The 27,105-nt window shown below is 37.6% G+C and overlaps 2 protein-coding genes across 9 annotated transcripts in view; one reads left to right on the top strand and one right to left on the bottom strand.

Annotated features, from left to right (window-relative positions):
* Nucleotides 1-27,105, top strand: part of gcn1 (GCN1 activator of EIF2AK4) — a 779,792-nt gene that overhangs the window by 168,681 nt on the left and 584,006 nt on the right. The window lies entirely within an intron of this gene.
* bicdl1 (BICD family like cargo adaptor 1) overlaps nucleotides 4,058-27,105 on the bottom strand; it is an 81,766-nt gene continuing 58,718 nt past the window's right edge. For 2 of the 8 annotated variants that reach the window (XM_073910045.1, XM_073910046.1), the window contains 6 exons: nucleotides 24,397-24,576; nucleotides 23,196-23,414; nucleotides 22,424-22,567; nucleotides 20,382-20,512; nucleotides 19,186-19,306; nucleotides 4,058-6,209 (listed from right to left, as the gene is read on the bottom strand). In XM_073910045.1, coding sequence (XP_073766146.1) covers nucleotides 6,045-6,209; nucleotides 19,186-19,306; nucleotides 20,382-20,512; nucleotides 22,424-22,567; nucleotides 23,196-23,414; nucleotides 24,397-24,576 — 960 coding nt within the window. In that variant the 3' untranslated portion in view covers nucleotides 4,058-6,044. Of the gene's footprint in view, nucleotides 6,210-8,186; nucleotides 8,305-19,185; nucleotides 19,307-20,381; nucleotides 20,513-22,423; nucleotides 22,568-23,195; nucleotides 23,415-24,396; nucleotides 24,577-27,105 lie in introns of all 8 variants that reach the window. The other 6 variants (XR_012384063.1, XR_012384059.1, XR_012384061.1 and 3 more) reach the window with 6 other exon arrangements.

Below are 27,105 nucleotides of genomic sequence, written 5' to 3' on the forward strand. Positions count from 1 at the left end.
CGTGGAAACTTTGTAGGCTTCTGTTTGTTGATAATGAGTTTAAAAAAATAAATATTTTTGAAAAATTTTTTTGTTACTCCTCACCAAGGTTGAAACAATATATAACAATCCCGGACGAGCCCCCTTAATGATGAGACTTAGTAGTCTAATGTTTGGTGATAATGAATTTAAAATAATGTATATTTTTTAATGTAAGAATTTAACAAAGAAAGAATTAAGTGTCCTGGATGAGCCCCCAAATTTTGTGACGCTCGTAGCGTAATATTTGATGACTGTGAATTTAAAAATAAAAACTATTTGGAAGGCTTCCCACCAAGGTTGTAAAAATATATGATAATAATATACACCCCCCTAATTATAAGACTTTGTAGGCCAATGTTTGTTGATAGTGAATTTAAAAATAAAATATTTTAGAAAAACTGAACCCCTTTCTGTTTTTTTTTTTACTTCTCACCAAGAATGTAACAATAAAAGATGATCCTGAACGAGCCCAATTTTGTGATGCTGCGTAGTCTAAAGTTTGGTGATAATAATAAAAAAAAAAAAAAAAATTTATATATATATATATATATATATATATATATATATATATATATATATATATATATATATATATATATATATATATATATTATTATTATTATTATTATTTTATTATTATTTTTTTTTTTTGAAAAACTAAACCTTCTCCTTTTTTTACTGCTCACTGATCCCGGACAAGCCCCCAAGTTTGTGATGCTTCATAGCCTAAGGTTTGTTGACTGAATATGATAAAAGGTTTTTTGAAACATTCCTTTTGCTTTTGCTTTTTTGTTACTCATCACCACTGATGTAACATTAAATGAGAATTACGCATCCCTGACAAGCCCCCGATTTTGTGTAGTTTCGTAGCCTAATATTTGAAGACTGTGAATTTAACAATAAAATCTTTGAAAAAAACTCTGCTACTCCTCACCAAAGGTGGAATCATGTAAAACAATTTCAGAGCCCCCCAAATTATGAGACTTTGTAGTCTGTTGTTTGGTGATAGAGAATTTAAAAATAAAAACTTTTAGAAAACTGAACCCCTTTTTAGAATGTAACAATAAAGGGTGATCCCGGACACGCCCCCAATTTTTGTGATCCTTTGCAACCTAAGGTTTGGTGACTGAATATAAAATTACACCTTCTTGAAACATCACTCTTGCTTCCCTTTTTCTTACCACCAAGAGTGTAACAATAAAGGAGGAATTAAGCATCCTAGACGAGCCCCCAATTTTGTGATGCTTCATAGCCTAATGTTTGATGACGTAATATAAAAATAAAGTTTTTAAAAACTCTCCTTTTTTGTTACTCCTCACCAAGGGTGTAACCCTATAGGAGAATCCCGGACGAGCCCCCCAACTTATGAAACTCCGTAGTCTGTTTGATAATTTAAAAGTGAATTTAAAAATAGTATCTTTTTTTAAAAACGGAACCCTTTTTGTTAATCCTCACCAAGGATGTAATAAAGGATGATCCCAGATGAGACGCCACATTTTGTGATGCTTCGTAACTTAAGGTTTGCTGACTAAATATAAATATAAAATCTTTTTTAAACCACTTCACTTCTCAATTTTTTTTTTGTTACTCAACCCCAAGGGTGTAACAAAGAAAGAATTAAGGATAACGGACGAGCCCCCAATTTTGGGATGCTTCGTACCCTAATATTTGAAGACTGGCAATCTAAAAATAAAATCTTTTTGAAAAGCCTTTAACCTTCCTTCTTTTTTACTCCTTATGAAAGATGTAACAAAGGATGATCCCGGACGAGCCCCCCAATTTTGTGCTGCTTCGTAGCCTAACATTTGAAGGAAGGGAATTTAAAAATAAAATCTTTTTGAAAAACTTTTGATCCCGGATGAGCCCCTAATATTGGTGATGCTTCGTAACCTAAGGTTTGCAGACTGAATATAAAAATAAAATCTTTTTGAAACATCACCCTTGCTTCCATTTTTAATTTTTTGTTACCACCAAGAATGTAAGAATTAAGGATCCCGGACGAGCCCCCAATTTTGTGATGCTTTGTAGCCTAATATTTGATCACTTGATGATTTTGATTTGAATATAAAAATAAAATCTTTTTGAAAAACTTATTTTTTTGTTACTCCTCACCAAGGGTGCGATCATATAGGACGATCCGGGATGAGCCCCCATTTTTTTTAAACTTGGTATTTTAATGTTTGTTAACAGTGAAAACTAAATCTAATTTTTTTGTTAATGTCCACCAGGGTTGTAACAATAAAGGGGCAATTATGCATCCCGGACGAGCCCCCAATTTTGTGCTGCTTCGTAGCATAATATTTCATGACTGTGAATTTAAAAATAAAATCATATTTAAAAACTCCTTTTTTTTACTCGCCACCAAGGGTGTAAGAAAGGAAGAACAAAGCATCCCGGATGAGGTCCAAATTTTGTGATGGTTCGTAGATTTGATGACTCAATTAAAAAAAATATATATATATTTTAAATGTCACTCCTTTTTCCCTTTCTTTCTATTTGGTACTCCCTAAAAAAGATGCAACATTAATGCTAGAAAAAAAAGATCCCGGACGTGCCCCCTCTAAATTGTGCAGCACAATTACAGCAAAAAAAAAAATGGCTAAATGCAGCAGCCATGACACTTTTGACATCATCATCATCTCATCATCATTTCAATAATACTATAGGTTTCTCATATCCTTCCATGTGTTCTCTCCTGAAATCAGCACAGATTGTGTGCGGGCCTGAATCTACAGGCTGATGTTGAAGACCGTTCGGTGATATTCATCCTGAGTTTGGTCTCTGAATCTGTGATGAGCCTCTGGCAGTGAGCTGAGGAGAAGCTTTTCTGAGGCACTCGCAGGCCAAACGCACTGGAGAATTCTGGGAAACCTGTCGAACAGAGCCTCGTGCTGTTTCCGACTGAGGTTTGTAGGTATGGATAAAGTGCAGAATGGCTGAAAGCCGTCAGACGATTGGGCTTGGTAGAGCAGTGGTTCTCAACCCCATAAATGCCTTTGTGTTTTTGGTTTACAATAAGGTTCCAGTAGTTAATGCATTTACTGGCATGAACTAATAATGTACAATGACTGTACAGCAATAATTAATCATAGTTCAACGTTTGCTAATGCATTATTAAAATCCAAAGTCGTGCTTGTTTTTCATTAGTTAATGAATCGTGAGTTAACATGAACTAACAATGAATTACTTTATTTTTTTAAACTAACATTAATAAAGATGAATAAATACATTAACTAATGGAAACTTTTTGTAAAGAATTTTACACTGCGTTTTTGGTATTGAAATTTTAATGCATTATTCGACATTTCGGTTTCTGTTGGTTGCACTTAAATGCACTTAAAATATTTAGGGCTAAATTTAGATTTTATTAAACAGTTTTAGATTTATAAATTTGATTTCCATATCACATTTAAGCAATAATGTAACAGATTTCTATTCTCAAAAATTATAACAGTTTCAAATTACTCAATTTCTTTAAAACTAAAATAAATGTTCTTTGGTTAAGTTAAATTCAACATATATGCAACTATATATATATATATATATATATATATATATATATATATATATATATATATATATATATATATATATATAAATATATATATATATATATATATATATATATATATATATATATATATATATATATATATATATATATTTATATATATATATATATATATATATATATATATATATATATATATATATATATATATATATATATATTTATATATATATATATATATATATATATATAAATATATATATATATATATATATATATATATATATATATATATATATATATATATTTATATATATATATATATATATATATATATATATATTTATATATATATATACATATATATATATATATATATATATATATATATATTTATATATATATATGTATGTATATTTATATGCAGTTCAAATTCATAAATCAAAATATCTACATGTATACATTTGTATTTATTAATTAATTAAACTGAATAAATAAATAAACAGTATTTGAAAATTATATTTTAACAAAATATATTTTTATTCATATTTGTAAAAAAATACTTGTACATTTAGATCTGCTTTATTTTGTGCAAGTAATGCAAATACTCATTAGAATTACATTTACGAAAATATTATTTTGTTTATAAAAATTAAATTTAAATTTAGCGTTATTTTTTTTTCCATTTCAAACAATTATGCAAATATATTTATATTACATTAATGAAATTAATTAACTAAATGTTGCCATAAACATCTGATTGCATCTATACTACCAATGAATGCACATCAGTATCTATGACCCCGTTTACACTCTCAGGTCTTGATGCCCAATTCTGATTTGTTGCCTACATCAGATTGTTTTGCTTGTCCATTTACATGTTGTTTTAATTGTGACCCATATCTGATTCATGTGTTTACACTTGCTATACAATTTATGACATTGCGTGTGCGTAAAGGCAGGTTCTAGCATCTGCGCCACACAAGCTACTAGAAATCGTCTTGCTTTTAGCTCTGCGAAATATGCGCAGTTCATCCAACTTTAAAATGATTTTAAGGGGCAGGAGGAAAAGGGCCGTCATCGCAGCTTGCTCCTACGGTTTATATATGATGTCCTCCACCATTCAGAGGAATTTGTGGATACGAGAGAGATCTCAGGTCTAGTGGGAGCAAATTGGGGCGACTGACCACAAGTTTCCTCTGTCGTTGTTGTTGTTGTTTACCGTGTCGGCTTCTCCACACATGCTCTTTGTTTCTACGTCATTAATAATAATAATAATAATAATAATTCGTTACATTTATATAGCGCTTTTCTGGGCACTCAAAGCGCTTTACACAATGGGGGGTGAATCTCCTCATCCACCACCAGTGTGCAGCATCCACCTGGATGACGCGACGGCAGCCATTTTGCGCCAGACCGCACACCACACTCCAGCTGATTGGTGGAGAGGAGACAGAGTGATGATATGCCAATCATGATATGGGGAGGGTTAGGAGGCCATGATGGACAGAGGCCAGTGGGCAGATTTGGCCAGGATGCCGGGGTTAAACCCCTACTCTTTTTCGAAGGACATCCTGGGATTTTTAACGACCACAGAGAGTCAGGACCTCGGTTTAACGTCTCATCCGAAAGACGGCGCTCACTGAGCAGTATAGAGTCCCCGTCACTATACTGGGGCATTAGGACCCACACAGACCGCAGGTTGGGCGCCCCCTGCTGGCCTCACTAACACCACTTCCGGCAGCAACCTAGCTTTCCCATGTGGTCTCCCATCCAGGTACTGACCGGGCGCAGCCCTGCTTAGCTTCAGTGGGCGACCATGTGAGAGTTGCAGAGAGCTAGCTGCCGGAGAAGCCGTGGAGAAGCACCACCGTGCAGAAGCACCAGGCCGTGGAGGCCTGAAACCCATCTCTGAATATCCGAATGCATGCATTTTTTTCGCGTTCGCAAGGTCATATAACAGATCCGATCTGTGTTACGTATAAGCAAAGAATCAGAATTGGGTCGCATTTAACTGGCAGTGTAAACAGGGCCTAAGTGTACGTGTGTGTGCATATAGTCAAGCTCAAAATTATTCATACCCCTGGCAAATTGTGACTTAAAGTTTCCTTAAAGTTTTCTTGTGACCAGAAATGACACAAGCTTCTCCCAAGAGATAGTAAGATGATAATAAGTGGCATTAATGTGGAATATAAATATATTTCAGCTTTCATTTTCATATGAACAAGTCCAAATTTGCCAGGGGTATGATTAATTTTGGACTTGCCTGTGTTTATAAATGTATAAATGTAGTTATTCTGAGTTATTTGAGTTGCATATAAATTCTCCATCCATGTGGATCTCACAGTTTTATCTGTTAGTATTAAAAATCCTAATGCATATTTTGGAGTGCACCAATGCAACCAATGAATGCATATTAGAGTTAGTCGTCCAAACCCAGGTGAGAACCACTGATCTGCAGATTGAGTCTTCCTGTGGTTTGCTGTCCTCTTCTCTCTCTCTCCTCCTGATCTCAGTTCTTCTTGAAGAATGAAAAGAGTGGCTTGTCTCGATCTGCCAGGCGCTGTGTTGGTCTGGAAGCAGCGGCTCCTCGTCTGCTGAAGGAGAACGGAGGATCATTCCACTCCTCCTGGTGTTTGTCCATCAGCTGCTGATCGATTACTCTGTGCATGTCATCCTGAGAGAGAAACGCACATCATTCAGCGCTTAACTTTCACACACTGAGCGGTGAGTGAAGACGATGAACATGAACACTTGCTTTATAATGTCTGCTCTGAGATGCAACTCAAATCCCTGCCTAGTAAATAGACAAAACTGTCTGTCTGTACGTATTAGAGAGGCCCAAACACTTTCAAGTGTAGTTTAGCCTAGATATTTTTCAAGACACTTCAATACAGCTAAAGTGACATTTAAGGGCTTAACTAGGGTTACTAGGGAGGTTAGGGTAATTAGGCAAGTTATTGTATAACGATGGTTTGCTCTGTAGACTATCGAAAAAATATAGCTTAAATGGCTAATAATATTGCCCTTAAAATGGTGTTTTAAAAAATTAATAACTGCTTTTATTCTAGCTGAAATAAAACAAATACGACTTTCCCTAGAAGAAAAAATATTATCAGACATACTGTGAAAATTTCCTTGCTCTGTTAAACATCATTTGGGAAATATTTAAAAAAGAAAAGAAATTGTAATGGTGGCTAATAATTCTGACTTAACTGTATGTTTTTATTCCAGCCAAATTAAATGAAATTGGACATTCTCAGAAGTAAAATATAATTGTAAATACTGTGAAATTGTTTATGCTCTGTTTACCACTATTTGGGAAAATAATTAAAATAATTTAATTATTACACTACCTGAAAAGTCTTGTCGTCGATCCCAGTTGTAGGAGCAACAAATAATAACTTGACTTCTAGTTTATCATTTGTAAAGTAGAAGGTCGTTTTTCAGAATCATCTGTTGAACTTCAGCACAATAATCACAAATACAGCAGAAGACCTACTGGAACCCACATGGAGCCAAGATTCTGACAGAAATCTGTCAAGTTTGGTGAAGGAAAAATCATGGTTTGGGGTTGTATTCAGTATGTGGGCGTGCGAGAGATCTGCAGAGTGGATGATCAACATCAACTGCCTGAGGTACCAAGACATTTAGCTGCCCGTTACATTACAAACCACAGGAGAGGGCAAATTCTTCAGCAGGATAGCGCTCCTCATACTTCAGCCTCCACATCAAAGCTCCTGAAAGCAAAGAAGGTCAAGGGTCTACAGGATTGGCCAGCCCAGTCACCAGACATGAACATTATTGAGCATGTCTGGGATAAGATGGAGGAGGCTTTAAAGATGAATCCAAAGAATCTTGATGAACTCTGGGAGTCCTGCAGGATCGCTTTCTTTGGCATGGCAGATGACTGATAGGTGATTTGAGTCAGTGCAGAGATGTATGGATGCAGTCCTCCAAGCTCATGATGGAGTCAGACACAATATTCATTCTGTCTCCACTGCGGCATGACTTTATATTCTATACTGGACATTATTTCTATTCAGTGACAAGACTTTTGTCTAAATAAAGTCAGACCTTACTGTCCTAATGAAATCATTAAAAATCAAGGCATGATTATATTTTATTGTGGTAAAATAAGCGTAATCAAGAGGTCTTTGCCTTTCTTGTAAGCCACTTCTGATACCAAATGATCAACTAGAAGTCAAGTTATTATGTGTTGTTCCTAAAACGTGGATAGGCGACAAGACTTTTGTCAGGTAGTGTTGTGTATTAACTATTAAAACTTGAATTGAACAGTGATTCTAAAATGCTAACATCACTAACACTGAAGTCAAATCAATTGAATAATATAACACATATTTATACTTAAAATAAATATATATATAAAAAAAATGTCAATAACACCAAGCAAAATGACCAAAACCTAAACAAAAATGTAAATAAAAACATCAATCTACTTCAGAATATTACTAAATACCATTAAAGTATCCAAAACAATATTGTTCTTGACCCTACAGGTGAACAATTCACTCCACGACACCAGAATTATTGTGAGCATGCACTGAAGAACTGGTGATGAAGCACATCACAATGACCCCATGACCTGGTGACCCCGAGAATGGACATGATGGGGACGGTTAGCTCCGCTCACCTCACCTCTAAGGCAGGAGGGATTGACCAGAGGGGAGAAGGGGACGAATGGAGGCTGAGAAAGGCCACTAGATCAGAAACCACAAGAGCCATACAGTGAACAGCCCTGAGGAGGCAAACTGCAGGCGGAGAGAGAGACAAGGGAAGCTCAGAGTTAAACACTCACACTCACACACACACACACACACACACACTCACTATGGAAGGCCATCAGGGACAAAAATCATGCGGAAGTCTAACGCTAGCCAACTTTACCATCATAAAACATACAATAAATCAGACAACTTCCTAATTAAACGTAATTAATAAAATCAATAATAAATAAACTGTTATTAAAAAGTGTTAATGAAACAACTGCTACACATTACAATTTTTATATTTAATTGTAATTATTATTAACTATTTATTTATTTACTTATTATATTAACTTATATTATTAACTTAAAACAGTTGTTAGTTTCATTCATGATAATTCAATGGAAACTCAGAATGTAATGGATGACCCAGAGTGCGTAGAATAGCTTAAGTTTTCTTCAAAACAACATTTTGGTAAATTACCAATCTTTACTAAAGCCTCTCAACTGTTGGTCTGGAGTGCAACTGTTGTAATTAACAATTTTTACCCATGTTTGCCGTTCTAATCAAATTCACATCTAACTCGTGTAACCCCACCAGGCGACTCTTCACATGGGAGTCGGTTGCTCTAAGGGCGTACTCACACTATGCTATCCGATCCATGCCCAGGCCCGGTTCCCAGATCATTTGAGAAGTGTGAGTGCGCTGAATCGGGCTCAGGCACAGTTCACTTGGCTGGCCATGGCCTGGTTGGAAGAGGTGGGCCTGAGCGTGGTTCACTTGGGCTTTGGCGCGGTACGCTTGTGTGTGTGAGTGCACAAGGAGCCTGAGCCCGAAACTGAAAGCAAGACGTGACTTTTAAGGGCCTACTCACACTATGCTATCCGAACTGTGGCCAGGCCCGTTTCCCGGATCGTTTGAGAAATGTGAGTGCTCTGAATCGGGCTTAGGCACGGTTTACTTGGCCGGCCCTGGCACGGTTGGAGGAGGTGGGCCTGAGCGCGGATCACTTGGGCTTTGGCGCGGTACGCTTGTGTGTGAGTGCAAAACGCGCCAAAGCCCAAAACTGAAAGCGAGACGTGACTTTTAAAGAGCCCATATTATGGGTTTTTGAAAATTCCCCTCCATGTAGTGTGTAACACAGTTCTAAGTGAAGCGAAGTATCCAGCTAAGGCTTAAATCTGTAAGAATACAGTGTTTAAAACGGTTGATTCATCTATAAAAGAGTCGACTCATAGTGCTTCAAACGAGTCGCCTTGATACCGACTCATTAGGTGTTTCGCCATGACGTACGAACGAAACCAAGTTATTCACGTGCACGCGCAAACCCGGGAGATTTCAAACCTGAGGCCCCGCCCTCTGACGCAAAAACCCAGACACACACCCACAAACACACGCACACCCACAAACACACGCACACAAACATGCCGGTCGATTGAAGTCACATTGCAGATGGATATATTGAGTCTCTACCCAAAGATGAAACCTCAGCATTATAACCAAGCAGTTGGAAACTTCTGGAAGCTACATGCTACAAAGAATACTTCATCTGAGTTTGTTAAAGGAAGGATCAGTAAAGAGTAACTGATGGACGTCAGGATGGGTTTCTTCCATTTCTCAAGTGTAAGTACGTGCGGTTAAAGTTGTTGCCTCGTTTACTCTTGCTTGCAAATGTATTTAGTTGTGATTTGTTACTTGTAACCGCGTGTACTGTATCAGGTTAACTGGATATTTGATCTTATCGCGTGCAAAGTCACGTTAAAAACGCGACGCGTGCTGTTTGTTTATGGAGCTCCGTGCTAGAGTTCTGCTCCCGCGATTTATTCGGAAATTTATTCCCGCGCCGCAGAAATCTGGCGCGGGGACAGCCGCGGGAATAAATTTCCGAATAAATCGCGGGAGCGGTCGGTAACGGGTTTAATTTGGGACGGGAGCGGGCTGTCTAGCAATATCACGGATATTGCTATGCGAATTAGAAAGAGAGAGTCTGCGTGGTGCTTGTGTGTGTGTTAGTGCGCACGCGCGCGTATGAGAGAGAGAGCGAGCGAGCGAACGAACGAACGAACGACAGCTTGGCTGTCTGGACTGTATACTGGGTGATTTTTGGTTGTGTTCTCCGCTCTAGCGGGACCAGGCGCGGCGGGCAGAAAACGGAGCGGGTTCTCAGGCTAAAACCTGGCGGGTGCGGGCGGAAGCGGGAGCGTTGTCATCCGGAGGTGTGTGTGTGTTTTTGTGTGTGTGTGGTATGGCGAGTACACGACTGTCTCCTTCGTTCGGTTATCCGTGGCACTATCCACTCGCCATAGTGTGGCAGCTAAAATCCACGTCCATACTATCGAGCGTGTATGAACTGTGATTACTTTTTAAATTGCTGATTAGCTATTGGCCATTTCCCTCTCTGACTGAAGGCAGTCGACCAATCGCGACAGACTGTCATCGGTCCAATCAGCGCAGATTAGCTCCGCGCTAAGGAGGGGTTTGAGAACAAATGAATCACTGGACGATTCATACAGGAGTCGCTGGGATAATTAGCTAAAAATAAATGCAGATTATAAGACCATGAAAGTGTTTTTTGACCTTGCATGCATATTAGACTGTTGTTGGAGACCCTTACAACCAGGATATGACCCTATTTCATGTATAATATGGGCTCTTTAAGGGACTGTTTCATATGGATTATATAATCATTCTCACTGTTCAGTGAACGTAAACTGCCGTAGTTTATTAAAGACGCAAACCCCTCACTGCATGTCAGCTGGGCACCTTCAGCAAACCTCCTAATTCCTGCAGCACGAGGGCTTTATGATTGTTTATGAGCGTCAAAAGTGGCTGATCTGTATGGCGAAATATTTGACTGTGTGTCACCGCATCCCTAACGACTAAAGCGAAATAACTGGAGAAATCTTCACTGTGCTGAGCGAGAGCGCTTACTGAACAGCGCAGCATCAATGACGTAAGCGTCCCCAGGCCCGATTGTAATATGAGTGCGGGCCGTCGGGGGAGACGGGAGGGGGGACAAGCGTGCTTTGGCCCGGTTCAAGGCAACTGTACATAGTGTGAGTACGCCCTAAGGGACTGTTTTATATGGATTAATTCATCATTCTCACTGTTTAATGTAGGCAAACTGTCCTAGTGTATTAAAGACGCAAACCCCTCACTGCACGACAGCTGCACCCAGGGCCGGCGCGTCCATAGAGGCAACCTAGGCGGCCGCCTAGGGCGGCAGTATAGAGAGGGCGGCATCCGCGACACCTCCCTTACCACCCGCGTCCTCAGTTATGTCCGTGGCACCTCCCTCACCACCCACGTCCTCAGATATATTCGCGCATAGATGCAAGAATACAGAGAGCGCCGTCAGCGACACCTCCATCAGCACCCGCGTGTCCTCAGTTATATCCGCGCATAGGGCGGCAGAATAGAGGTCCGCGACACCCACGCGTCCTCAGTTATATCCGCGAATAGGGCGCCAGAATAAAGAGCGCAGTGTCCGCGACACCTACCTCCCTCAGCACCCGCGCGTCCTCAGTTATATCCGCGCATAGGGCGGCAGAATAGAGAGTGCGGTGTCCGCGGCACCTCCCTCCCTCAGCACCCGCGCATTCTCAGTTATATCCGCGCATAGGGCGGCAGAATAGAGGTCCGCAACACCTCACTTCATTTTCATAACCGGTCACTTTCGTTTTCACATTGGGGTTGAGGGCGGCGTGATCATCCTCTGCTTAGAGCGGCAGTTCAGCTTGCTCCAGCCCTGGCTGCACCTTCAGTAAACCTCCTAATTCCAGCAGCATGAGGACTTTATGAACGTCAAAAGTGGCTGATCTGTTCTGCGAAATATTTGACTGCGTGTCACTGCATTTCAAACGACAAAAGTGCTATAACTAGAGAAATCTCCAGTGTGCTGAGTGAGAGCGCTTACTGAACAGCGCAACATTGATGATGTAAGTGTGCCCAGGCCTGAATGTAATGTGAGTGCGGGCCGTCGGGGGAGGTAACAGTGCAATACTTATTTTTTCTTCCAAACGCACTAGCATAACAGTGCCATTGTGGTCTAATGGTCAGCACGTTGCGTTACGACGCTGCTGACCTGAGTTCAAACCTTACATAAATATTAATCTTTTTTTTTTTTTTTTTCATTTTTAGTGTTAAGACATGTAATACTGTTTGGGTTACTTATGTAGGTGTACATATTTTATTTATATTTTTTGTGTGACCACTGTTATAAAGGACTGGATATCTATAAAGAATTTTGCACAGAATATATATTCAGATATTGCAGGGAAAGACATTGTGATGTTTTAAAGAATAGTGTTGGAGATTTAGCTCCCCTTTAATCTTCTCATATTTCTGAAAACATTTGAAGTTCTAAAGAAGAAGTTTTCTTGAAAAAGACATAAGTGTCATTAGAAACTGAATTGGAAATGACCTTATTTTAATATAGTCAGTTGTCATAGATATATACACTAGATGTCGCCTGGCCTTTTGTTGTCTATTGGACGGAATGCGTCAATAGCGCCGCCATCTTGGTACAGGGTAGCGCTCCTTTAAAATGAATGCGGGACCAAGGTACAGTGGAGGACTGTGGCCATTCAAAGCCAGAGATATACACGTATACACATATATCTGTGATCGGGAGTTTTCCTGGATGCTAGTATGTAATTTTTTTTTTCTAATTACGAAAATTATAATTTTACATCACTTTTCAACATTGATGGATCAGTGACCGCACAGCCATTCCTGACAAAAAGCTTGTGTTTGTGTGTACAGAAATGTACTATTCACCCTCCCTGTTAAATTTGATCTAATCATGTCCTGAAACACACCTCCTCTCCTGCTTTTACTTCTCATACTGACGGAGGGAGCGATTCGATTCGATTCGATTCGATTTGTGAATGAATCCCCCGAACGACTCGTTCACTGAGCCGACAATAATACAATTTTCTGGCAGCGCAGCATCTCGTTGTCATATTTCTTTTGCATTGTTTGCTGATTTTATTCAACAAAACTAGCATAAGCCGAGTGTTTAGTGCGAGTTGGAGCTGCTTTGCCGTATGGTGAATGCAGTAAGTGACTATTATCATCAATAACGTTACCTGATTAGCACAAAAGTTCAGAACATACAAAAACAGAAAAACACTTAATCTTACCTATGAAATGTTCTGCCTTTGTGCTTTGTTTTCTTTGTTTGCTCGTTACTACACTTGTACACAGCGTTAAAGTCCCGCATCTTCACGTAATAACACTGTCTTGACTAGTGCGGTTGAATGACATTTGTCCTGGGAGCACTGTACCAATGTGGCGGCGCTATAGACGCATGCTCAGGGTCCCTATGCAATATCTAGTGTATATATCTATGGTCAGTTGTGAACTGAGATTTGTCATAAAATGGACACATTTACAGTGTCAAATTGCAAGTCTTGATCAAATTTTGTTTAAAGACTTCTGGTACAGATTGCCTTCCATAACACACATTCATAGACTGTCAAAAGTGTGTTTATCCTTGTTTTGGATGAGGAAGACTGAACTTTCAGACAACACACACACGCACACAAACATTCATACACTCAACAAAGGTATAAAGTCAACATGAAACTTGACTTAAATCTGAAATCTGAAAGTTGATATTAGATCTTCCTTCAGAGTGTTTCCATGCATTTTTTAAAAGTTTATTAGTTTAACCTTTATAATATGCATATTTTATACTATTATAATATGCGTATTTCATAGTGTATGCGTATAATAATAGTTTTTTTTTTTTCATTCTTTTATTTATTCATTTTCTTGTCGGCTTGGTCCCTTTATTAATCTGGGGTAGCCACAGCGGAATGAACCGCCAACTTATCCAGCAAGTTTTTACACAGCGGATACTCTTCCAGCCGCAACCCATCTCTGGGAAACATCCACACACACATTCACACACACACACTATGGACAATTTAGCCTACCCAATTCACCTGTAGCGCATGTCTTTGGACTGTGGGGGAAACCGGAGCACCCGGAGGAAACCCACGCGAACGCAGGGAGAACATGCAAACTCCACACAGAAACGCCAACTGAGCCGAGGTTCGAACCAGCGACCCAGCAACCTTCTTGCTGTGAGGCGACAGCACTACCTACTGCGCCACTGCCTCGCCTTCATTCTTTTATAATACACATTAATGACTTAAGTAATACTGAGTATGATTATCGTAAATTTTAAAAGTCTGGATGCTTTTTTGTACTTTTATTACAAAAAATTGATTCATATTTTAACGTCATTTCATTGTCAAAACTATATTCACTATTAGTGATGACAAAATATGAATAAATAAATGACATTTATAAGCAGTTGAAGTCCGAATTATTTGCCCCCGTTTATTCCCCCCCCCCAATTTCTGTTTAACTGAGAGCAGATTTTATTAACACATTTCTAAACTTAGTTGCATAGTTTTAATAACTCATCTCTAATAACAGATTTATTTTATCTTTGTCATGATGACGGTAAATATTATTTTACTTGATATTTTTCAAGACACTTCTATACAGCTTAAGTGACATTTAAAGGCTTAACTAGGTTAATGAGGTTAACTAGGCAGGTTAGGGTAATTAGGCAAGTTATTGTATAATGATGGTTTGTTCTGTAGACTCGAAAAAAAGTTTAAAGCTTAAAGGGGCTAATAATTTTGACCTTAAAATGGCTTTTAAAAAATTAAAAACTGCTTTTATTCTAGCCGAAATAAAACAAATAAGACTTTTTCAGAAGAAAAAATTTTATCAGACATACTGTGAAAATTTCCTGAATCTGTTCAACATCATTTGGGAAATATTAAAAGAAAAACAAATTCAAAGGGGGGCTAACAATTCTGACTTTGACTGTATAAGCTATCCATTGTATATAATATTTTTATGTTAAATATGTTACATTTATTGTATTTAATTTTGTATTTGTGTATTTAGCTTGTTAATATAATGCATTAATTTAACACATGCAAATAGGATCAGAAATTTGTCTTGAAGATAATAATCCTGATTTCATGTTGACTTTAAACATACAGAAAGGAAGGAGAAAGAAGAGAGGAAGAAGCTGAAGGAGACGCTCCTGTTCATTAGACACAAAAAAAGCATTTACTGCTCCAGGATTATAAAGTGCTGATGAATGTAGTGTCTAAACCTGTTAAACATGGTGAGGTTTTGAAGTGTGGGGGTAAATAAGTACATTTCAAACCATGAAAGTCAATGGTCGCCAACAACCAGCATTCTTCAAAATATCTTCTTTTGTTATCAACAGAATAAAGAAATTCATAAAGGTTTAAAACCACATGAATATGAGAATAAATTACAAGGTGGTTTTTAATTTTGCTTGAATTACACTTTTAAGGTGTCCTTGTTAAGAGTACTATTGATTAATTGTAAAAGTAAGGGGAGTGTTTTTTGTTAGCTTTTTTGTGTCTTTCTACAGGTGGTTTGTCAAGCCCACTCACTTCTGTGAAGCACTACGGAGACCCGGAACGAGTGATAGGTAAACACGGGGTTGCTGGAAATCCTGGAAAATGCTTGATTTTCACTATAGTGTTTACAAGGTTAGAAAAGTGCTTGGATTTTGGACAAAGTGCTTGAACCTGCTTGATTTTGAATTTGCAGGGCTCAAAATTGTGGCTGTTTTGGTTGCATATGTGCACGATTTTATCTATGTGACCTCAAAATATATTTGGGAGCATATGTGCGAGTGCATAAATTGTTGTCGTGCGACCAGTTTTCATAGCAAAATGTTCACTGCATGCGCATATTTATGGAGCTAATAATCAGCCAAAACAATCTGAATTTGAATTGAATTGTTAACTTGAATTATTAACAATTGTAAGTTAATAGTACTAATTATGTCCTATTAGAATTGTTTTGAATTAGTATTTTTTAACTTGATTATTAACATCTGAAATTTAGGACAACTTAATTTTTTAAGTCAGATTTTTATAGACATTTTCAAACTTCAGATTTTTTTTGGTTCTGAATTCAAACACTGCAGATATTAAGCATGTAAAAATACAGTTTTAAGTTTTTAAAAATTCAAATTAACACAACTCAAATTTAGATTGTTTTGGCACTGTTAGCTTCATACGTATTTAGGAAACAATCACACATGAATGCATCTTTGCACCTGAAACGCCAAACCAATGGCAATGACTATAAAAAAAAAGCAATGCACATTAAACATCATGAACGACTGGTCATGAAAGATTCAAACAAAATCTGACTGTAAGCTCATTTCTTGAGATATTAACTTTAGCTAGAAAGAGACCAAACTTAAAAACATACTTCATCCAATAACTGAACTTTTTATTTATTTATTTTTAACTCACTTTTGGGTGAACTATCCCAATAAATCTATGCCTTAAATTGTTCAACAATTTAAGTTGAAATGTCATATTGTGTTTTTTAAAATAGCACAATGGATTTAAATGTGAAAAAGTACTTACAACATATATAAACGTAATTAACCGTGGTTATTAGGTGCTGGAAAAGCACACAAAATGCACCTTGAAAGTGCTTGAAAAGTGCTGGAATTTGAAGTTGGAAAAAGTGCAAAAACCCTGTAAACATTTTGAAAGTTTTTTACGTACCCTCGCAAATATGTTTTGCGTTCCCTCGCAAAACTGTGCTCGACGAACAAACCTCATAGATGACAACCCTGCTGTTTTTGCCAGGACTGTCCCGTATTTTACCTTTATATTCTACTATTAGGTATTTTCCCATATTTCTCTCATTTTTAATCTTGAAAGCATATTGAAATAATATAAAAATGTCTGCATTCGCTTTCTTTCCATTAAAGCTGTGAGTAGATCAGCGCTGCTCATATGCAACCTCTGAATCAGTGAATGCATGTATAAGCACTGACTGACAGACGCGCTCCGTATGATAAACTGATCCAAGATCAGCTTCTGTACACGCCATTTAAAGTGACACCTCTTATCAAACAAGTGAAGAGCAGCAAATGCTGATCCGACACACAGCTTTAATGGAAACACTGTTGCCAACTATTTTCCACGAAAAGGCTCTAAGTTCTGCCCGAAAAGTCACTAAAAGTCGCTAGTCGCTAATTTGCATATTACTGTCGTCATCATGTTCTACCATTTCTGTTCGTTTAACAGCCTAAGGTCAATAACCGGGTATTTATATTTGCACTACTCTCTATGTAAGCATGTCAATTTAACTAAATGTATTGCTGTTTGGACACAGTATATCAGTATCAATGTGTAGTGATTTTGCAGTAATCTCTCAGGTGTAATAAACTCAGACAACTGTCACTTAAAATATCTGTGATTGTGAACAAGAAAAGAATAAACAGTCAAATTAAATTGTTAAAATAAACGAGAAGCAGATCGGTTTGACTGTACAAGGGAAATACCTTCACACTGCTGGTGCAAAATCATTTTCCGTCGGTATGCACAGGTGTGAGGTAGAGGTCTGCATTCCCGCGGGACCCGACCAGATTTCTGCAGCGCGGGAATAAATTTCAGAATAAAGCGCGGGAGCGGTCGGTAACGGGTTTAATTTGGGACGGGAGCGGGCCGTCTAGCAATATCGCTCCCGACTCCCGAGCGAGTACGTGTATGTATGTGTGTAAATGAAATAGCGCGATGCTGTGTTTAGCTTGTTTTTTTTTGCTGTGGTTGTGTCTGTGTGTGCGCACGCGCGAATGAGAGGTGTGTGTGTGTGTATGTGTGTGTGTGTGCTAAGTTGGCAACACTGAATAGAAAGTGTCACGGTTGCAGGTTTATGCGCTTTTCCGGAGTGTCTGTTTGATCATGTTGGTTTGTTTTTGTTCTCCTCGTGTATTTGTTTTGATCACGTGTGATGACGGCACTCAGCTGGCTTGATGAGCCCGGCAGCTGGGGCTCATATTCGGGCATATATAAGGGCCACGTTTTCTGTGTGTCTTTGTCAGTTCGTTACGTGTGTTTATGGTGTGCTGTTCTGTCTGTGTGCTTAGGATCTGAGGACTAATTTCTGGACCCTGTTTCCCGTCTGATTCCTGCCCGATCTCTCCTAGCACTAGCACCACATTCATTACTTGATTTTTGTTTGACTTTGTCAATAAATATTATTTTTGTTAAACTTGCACTTGGATCCCCCTGAACATTCTTTTATTCGTGACAGAAAGAAAGTGAATGCAGACATTTTTATATTATTTCAACACGCTTTCAAGAATAAAATATGAAAGAAATATGGGAAATTACCTAATAATAGGATACATACAGGAAAATACAGGAAAATCCCGGCAAAAACCGGAGGGTTGTCATGTATGAAGTGTGTTGTTGAACAACAGTTTTTCGAGGGAACGCAAAACATTTTTACGAAATAACACAAAACATCTTTGCAAGGGAACGCAAAAACTTTCAAAAACATGTTTACCTATCACTCAGTGTAGAAAAACAATGAGTGGAAGAAAAAAAACTATCACGTTTCTTCTGGGTCTCCGTAGAAGCACACTTCATAAATGCACTGCTTTTATTTTAACCTTTTTTTATAAATATGGATTGATTGTAAAAACAAGGTTCAGTTATTGTGTCAAAGTTGAAAGAGGGTTTTCTACATGTGGTTTGTCAAGCCCACTCGCCTGTGTGAGGCAAACTCAGAATTGCATAATGTTTTGGGGTTCTCATGTGGGCATATCTGTATGTAAGCATGTACATATACATATCTGTATTTAAGCACATACAATGTGTAACAAGGACACCTTAAAATAAAAAGCTACAGGTTTATTTTTAGACTTTTAGACACCATATAGTTTGAGTTGAGACCAGCTTTATTGACAGTACATTATATATGTGTGTGTGTGTGTGTGTGTGTGTGTGTGTGTGTGTGTGTGTGTGTGTGTGTGTGTGTGTGTGTGTGTGTGTGTGTGTGTGTGTGTGTGTGTGAGTGTGAGTGTGAGTGAGAGAGAGACTAACCTGCCAGGCTTCTAACTGCTGAGACAGGTTGAGTTTCTGCTGTATGGCGTCAAGCAGCTGACTGTTCAAAGACATGATGTCGATCTTACACTTGGCCAGCTCCATCTCCACCGCTTTCTTCCTGCGGCAGAGGGAAAAATGAAGAGCTGCTGAACTGCATCTCAGCTTCATGTGGAGAATGGCAGAAACAGGTACAGCCTGCACAAATTGTCATATCTCTAGTGCTGCGTTAAGATTAATCACATTCAAAATAAAAGTTTTTTTTTTTACATAATACATGTGTGTGTATTATATATCTTTATTATATATGTGTAATACACACACATCAAAACAAAACTTTTTTGCATAAATATTTATATACAAGTCGTATTATATTTATATCAAGTCATTCTTTTATATATATTATCATCTAAATAGAAATTAACATTCTCAAGTATATGCATGCATGTGTGTATTTACACTCACTGGCCACTTTGTTAGGTACACCTTACTAGTACTGGGTTGGACCCCATTTTCCCTCAGAACTGCCTTAATCCTTCATGGCAGAGATTCAACAAGGTACTGGAAATATTCCTGGAAATATTCGGTTTGAACTGCAGCAGATCGTCTTGACCATGTCTACATGCCTAAATGCATTGAGTTGCTGCCATGTGATTGGCTGATTAGAAATTTGTGTTAATGAGCAGTTGGACAGGTGTACCTAATAAAGTGGCCGGTGAGTGTATATATAGATAATAAATATACACAGCACACACACATATATTGTCAATTCAAACTTACTTTGGATGCGATTTATCACGATTAATGTTTGCCCAGCACTAGTAAAAACTGATCCTTTTCTGAGATTAAAGGCATTTGCTGACTCATGCACTAACAATATCTTAAATGTTTTGATGAAATCATCATTTTTAACTAGTGAGACAGAACGTGTGCTGAGTGTTTATGCTACTGAAGTCTGGAGAATAAGCTTCCTGTTGTATCACAGGAAGCAATTTTCCTCTCTTTGCATGTGTTTTTTTTTTATCACAGTTTCAGTTTAAAAAATACTTATTTAATATTCAGCTAAAGAAAAAAAAAACACCTTCATCTTAGTTGGCTAGCTTGGTTAGGCCAAATAAATTAACCACCACTTCTACTTTTTAGATGATCTACAGTATAATGAAGAGTGCAGTCATTGATGTTCAATAGACACATACTTGGCAATGGCTTCATCTCTGTCTCGTATAGCGCTCTGCAACTGTTCGTTGGGTTCGTGTACTTCCGTCATCGCTCTCAACCGCTCGTTCTCTTCTCTTGAAGAAGAAACCTCCACTGAGAGCAGCGCCACCTTCAGGATACACAGAACAGATTAATTACCTGAGGAATTTATGTGTTTTGAATGAACGAGACATTCACTACCTGACAAAAGTCTTGTCGCCTCTCCAAATTTTGGGAACAGCAAATAATAACTTGACTTCTAGTTGATCATTTGGTATCAGAAGTGGCTTGTATGAAAGGCAAAGGCCTCTAGATTACGCTTATTTTACCAAATTAAAATATAATGATGCCTTGATTTTTAATTATTTCATTAGGACTGCAAGGTCTGACTTTGTTTAAACAAAAGTCTTGTCACTGAACAGAAATAATGTCCAGTATAGAATATAAAGTCATGCTGCAGTGGAAAAATTTTGAATATTGTGTCTGACTCCATCATGAGCTTGGAGGACTGCATCCATACATCTCTGCAATCACTCGAACCACTGATTAATAAAGTCATCTGGAATAGCAAAGAAAGTGTTTTTGCAGGACTCCCAGAGTTCATCAAGACTTTTTGGATTCATCTTTAATGCCTCCTTCATCTTACCCCAGATTTGCTCAATAATGTTTACCTCTGGTGACTGGGCTGGCCAATCCTGGAGCACCTTGACCTTCTTTGCTTTCGGGAACTTTGATGTGATAATGAAGTCATATATACTGTTGCAAAATATTTAGTATCTATTTAAATTCTGTCCTTTTGATTTTTATATTCATCAAAGAATTCTTTGAACAATGCAACAACAATAGTGAACAAAATATTGAACACTCAACTTCAATAATTAACAACTCATAATAATCCAACAACAAATCAGCATATCAGAATGATTCTGAAGGATCTTGTGCTATTGCAGTCACAATGAATCACAGAAATAAATTACATTTTAAAATATATCCGAGTTATTTTAAATTGCAATAATATTTTACTGTTTCTAATGCATATTTAAAAAAAACATACATAATAGATTTTTTTTTCCAGAAACATAAAGAGCCTAAAGTTATTACAAACATATGTCCTTGGAGTGTGTTAAAAAAAAAACCCTGAACAAAACACTTGAAAAACTTAAACTCTAAAGTTTAGAAGCACAATACACAAGGATGGTTTTTACTTCATATTGTAACAAAATATGCCATACATTCTTATTTTAGATCGACATCAACATGATCACATCTCATTTGCAAAATCCCAGCCTGCTAAAAGCATACAAACACCAATCAAAACCAACCTGCCCAGCTGACCAATCAGAGCAGAGTTGGCTTAAGATTTTTTTTGTAGAATGCCCAAAACCTGTAACCATTGACTTCCATAGTAGGGAAAACAAATACTATAGAAGTCAATAGTTACAGGTTTTTAGCTTTCTTCAAAATATCTTTTTTTTGTTTTCAATAGTAAAAAAAAAAAAGGTATAAAGATATAAAAAAGATATAAAAACATGAAGAAGAGGTAATAGTGAGGTAATTTTCATTTTTTGGGTGAATTATCCCTTTAAGGAGAACATTAAAATAGAGTACAGGTAAAATATAGAAAATTATGGATTAAAGTTAAGTTATTAAATTAGATTGCAATTATAAGAATAAATAGATACTCTAGTTTGTTTTAAAAGGAATTATTCATGTAATCAGTATTAATATTCATGTTTGCCATGTTTTAATTTGAGAAAATATGAAAAAATACTTTCATAGGATTAATAGCAATTATAATGACTTCTGTAGTCGTTGTTTATGCCTTATTCGGAACAGCTGATGGGAGAGTAAATAATGGTAGAATTTAAATTTTTGGGTGAACTATCCCTTTAAGCCCTCAATTAATTCAAATGAAAAATGTTTCTAATATTAAATTAATATTCTGAGAAAAATTTCTGACCTTAAATGCATTTAAATCTGTTGTAGGACACTCTAACACAGTACTAGATGCCTGGTTTTAATAAAGATGACGCATCTGCACCTGATTATGTAGCTGTAGCGCCTCCTCCTGGCTGCTGTGTGTTTTCTCCTGCTCCTGTTCATACAGTTCTCGCAGATCTCGCAGCTCCTCGCCCAGTTTACGAACCTGCTCTTCTAAAACCTCCTCATCGCTGCGCCGCGACCCCTGAAAACACACAAACACATGCTGAACTGGAATACTGTAGTAAAGCCTGCACATTCAGTGTGATGATACGAAGATACTACACACTTTGGAGCCCCCAGAGATGTGCTTTACTGGTAATAATAACAGTACGAAGTCAAAATTATTAGCTTATTCTTTTTCAAATATTTCACAAATGATGTTGAACAGATTCAGGAAATTTTCACAGTATGTCTGATATTTTTTCTTCTTGAGAAAGTCTTATTTGTTTTATTTCGGCTAGAATGAAAGCAGTTTTTATTATTTATAAAACCATTTTAAGGTCAATATTTGTTTTCGATAATCTACAGAACAAACCATGGTTATACAATGACTTGCCTAATTACTCTAACCTGCCTAGTTAACCTAGTTAAGCCTTTAAATGTCACTTTAAGCTGTATAGAAGTGTCTTAAATGATATAGTCAAATATTATTTACTGTCATCATGGCAAAGATAAAATAAATCAGTTATTAGAGATGAGTTATTAAAACTATTATGATTAGAAATGTGATAAACAGGGAGGCTAAAAATTTAGGTGGGCTAATAATTCTGACCTCAACTGAATATTTCATAGTAACCCAAACTGCTGATTGTTGACCCCGTTATTGTTACCGTTGATTCATTGCCGTCCAGCAGGTTTTGTGTAAGTCTGCGCAGCTCCAGAAGACTAGAGTGCAAACTGCCCGTCGGGACGTCCTTAGCCGAGAGTGTCTCTGAAGACTCATCCATGGACGAGTCGGTGGATAAGGCGGAGTCTGTGATGTCATTTCCTCTGAGCTGAGAGCAGATGGAGCGCACCTGACAGTAGGCCTCCCACAACTGCAGACGGAGCTGAAGGAGAAACAAATCACAATCTTTTCGTCTTTGTATGCACCAGACACCTGATAAGCTTCCCATGCAACTTTGCACTTCTGAGGGTGCTCTACACAAGTGAGTATGTGCACGTCTTGTGTGTAGGATGGATGGATGGATGGATGGATGGATGGATGGATGGATGGATGGATGGATGGATGGATGGATGGATAGATAGATAGATAGATAGATAGATAGATAGATAGATAGATAGATAGATAGATAGATAGATAGATAGATAGATAGATAGATAGATAGATAGATAGAAAGATAGATAGATAGATTTGGATGGACAGATGTATGGATGGATAGATTGATAGATAGATAGATAGATAGATAGATAGATAGATAGATAGATAGATAGATAGATAGATAGATAGATAGATAGATAGATAACAGAGATGGAACGATAGACAGATAGATGGACAGACAAATAGAATGATACATAGATAAAACGAGAGATGGACGGACGGATGGAGGGACGGACAGACTGACAGACAGACAGACAGACAGACAGACAGATAGATAGATAGATAGATAGATAGATAGATAGATAGATAGATAGATAGATAGATAGATAGATAGATAGATAGACAGACAGACAGACAGACAGACAGACAGACAGACAGACAGACAGACAGACAGATAGATAGATAGATAGATAGATAGATAGATAGATAGATAGATAGATAGATAGATAGATAGACAGACAGACAGACAGACAGACAGACAGACAGACAGATAGATAGATAGATAGATAGATAGATAGATAGATAGATAGATAGATAGATAGATAGATAGATAGAATGTAGTTTGTATGTATGTGTGTGTGTGTGTGTGTGTGATAGAATGTAGTTTGTATGTATGTGTGTGTGTGTGTGTGTGTGTGTGTGTGTGTGTGTGTGTGTGTGTGTGATAGAATGTAGTTTGTATGTATGTATGTGTGTGTGTGTGTGTGTACCTGCTCTCTCTCCTGCTCGAGCTCCTCCTGCTCCATGCTTTGCTCGATCTCGCAGAGCAGGTTGTGTGTGCTGGGACTGAAGGCCTGTAGACTGTGCTCCTCCGTCAGCTCGTCCAGTCGAGAGCTCAGCTGCCGGTGAGAGACACGCACCTCCTGCAGCTCCAGCTGACACTGACGCAGCTGCGCACACACACATACATACATACATACTACATATAAATACACACTCTTTATAAATATACACGCACAGTCGCACACACACACACACACACACACACATACCCACATATATATGGAAGTACATATTTAAATACATACAACTACACACATGCATACATATGCACACACACATATATGAACACACATTTTACACACAGAACATTCACAAACACAAACACACACACACAGATAGATAGATGGATGGATGGATGGATGGATGGATGGATGGATGGATGGATGGATGGATAGATAGATAGATAGATAGATAGATAGATAGATAGATAGATAGATAGATAGATAGATAGATAGATAGATAGATAGATAGATTAGATAGATAGATAGATAGATAGATAGATAGATAGATAGATAGATAGATAGATAGATAGATAGATAGATAGATAGATAGATAGATAGATAGATAGATATATAGATAGATTTGGATGGACAGACGTATAGATGTATAGATAGATAGATAGATAGATAGATGATAGATGGATGGATGGATGGATGGATGGATGGATGGATGGATGGATGGATGGATAGATAGATAGATAGATAGATAGATAGATAGATAGATAGATAGATAGATAGATAGATAGATAGATAGATAGATAGATAGATAGATAGATAGATTTGGATGGACAGATGTATAGATGTATAGATAGATAGATAGATAGATGGATGGATGGATGGATGGATGGATGGATGGATGGATGGATGGATGGATGGATGGATAGATAGATAGATAGATAGATAGATAGATAGATAGATAGATAGATAGATAGATAGATAGATAGATAGATAGATAGATAGATAGATAGATAGATAGATAGATTTGGATGGACAGATGTATAGATGTATAGATAGATAGATAGATAGATAGATAGATAGATAGATAGATAGATAGATAGATAGATAGATAGATAGATAGATAGATAGATAGATAGATAGATAGATAGATAGATAGATAGATAGATAGATAGATAGATTTGGATGGACAGATGTATAGATGTATAGATAGGTAGATAGATAGATAGATAGATAGATAGATAGATAGATAGATAGATAGATAGATAGATAGATAGATAGATAGGTAGGACATTCATAAACAGACACACACACACACACACACACACACACACACACACACACACACACACACAGATAGGACAGCAATAAACACAATTACACACAAACACAGGGCCAAAATAAACACATAGTACAGTCATAAACATACAAAATACATTCATAAACAGATCCATACACAGATAGGACAGCAATAAACAAACACAGTACAGTAGTAAACACAATTACACACTCAAACACCGGGCCATAATAAACACACAATACAATCAAAGTCACACACAAACCCAAAATACACAGTAATAAACACACATAGTACACTCACAACACACTGTAAAGTGATAAACATAGAAACACACACAAACACATAGGACAGCCATAAACACACATGCATATGCACACACACACACAAACCCATAATAAACACAAACCGTTAAGTCTATTGCAAACACAAGCAGTATAGTCACAAGCACATTGGACAGTCATAAACACACAAAAGCCCCCATAAACCCAAAGGACTATAATAAACACAAGCAGTACAGTCACAAGCACATTAGACAGGCATAAACACACATTAATATGCATGCACACGCACACACACAAATAAGAGTATAGGATTGTCATACTAAAGCAGACGTGCCGTTACTCATGTTATGATTGTGTAAATCCTCCATCCACAGCCATACACTACTGCATGTGTCATTTCTGACTCATTTATTCCACAACCAAAAGTGTGTGATAATAGAAACGCATCAGTGTTTGTGATGTTGTGATTCAAGCTCTAATTTTAGTCTCATGTTAGTGATCATCATTTTACACTAAACGTATTAACTTCTTTAGTGGTCAGTCTTTCTTACCCTTAGATGTTAACATTAAGGTCTATTTTGAGCGAGAACAGATCTCTAGTTCTTAAGCCTGGTTTATACTTCTGCGTCAAGTGATCGGTGTGACCCACAGTGCATGCAACGCGCGTAGATGTGCATTCATACTGCTGCGCGCTGTCTCTGTTGCTCTGCAATACACTTCCAAAATGTTAGTTGGCAGTGAGATGTAAATGTTCCTCTGTGTCGAGTTTCTTCGCTGGTGTTTTGTTTTTTCGGAGCGCTTCCTGAATGTACAAGTGGCTCAAACTCGCTCATTTTGAGGCAGGAACCGGCGGACGTGCAACAACTTTAACTATGAGGTAAACGCAAAACAAAACTTTCTATCCGGAGCTCCTTCACAGGACTCCACACTTGTAAACAGTCGCTGTAACGGACTTGTGCGTCCCGCCCAGACTGGTCCGTGCTACCAAGCCGACCAATCACAGAGCTTGCGCTACACGTCGTTGCAAAGTGTAGTTACATTTTTTGAGAGTTGCGCGTCAGCGACGCCAACGGCCACGGCGTAGGGCTGTGCGTCAACGTG

The sequence above is a fragment of the Danio rerio genome, chromosome 8 (assembly GCF_049306965.1).
Source record: "Danio rerio strain Tuebingen ecotype United States chromosome 8, GRCz12tu, whole genome shotgun sequence".
In the NCBI taxonomy this organism is placed as follows: Eukaryota; Metazoa; Chordata; class Actinopteri; order Cypriniformes; family Danionidae; genus Danio; species Danio rerio.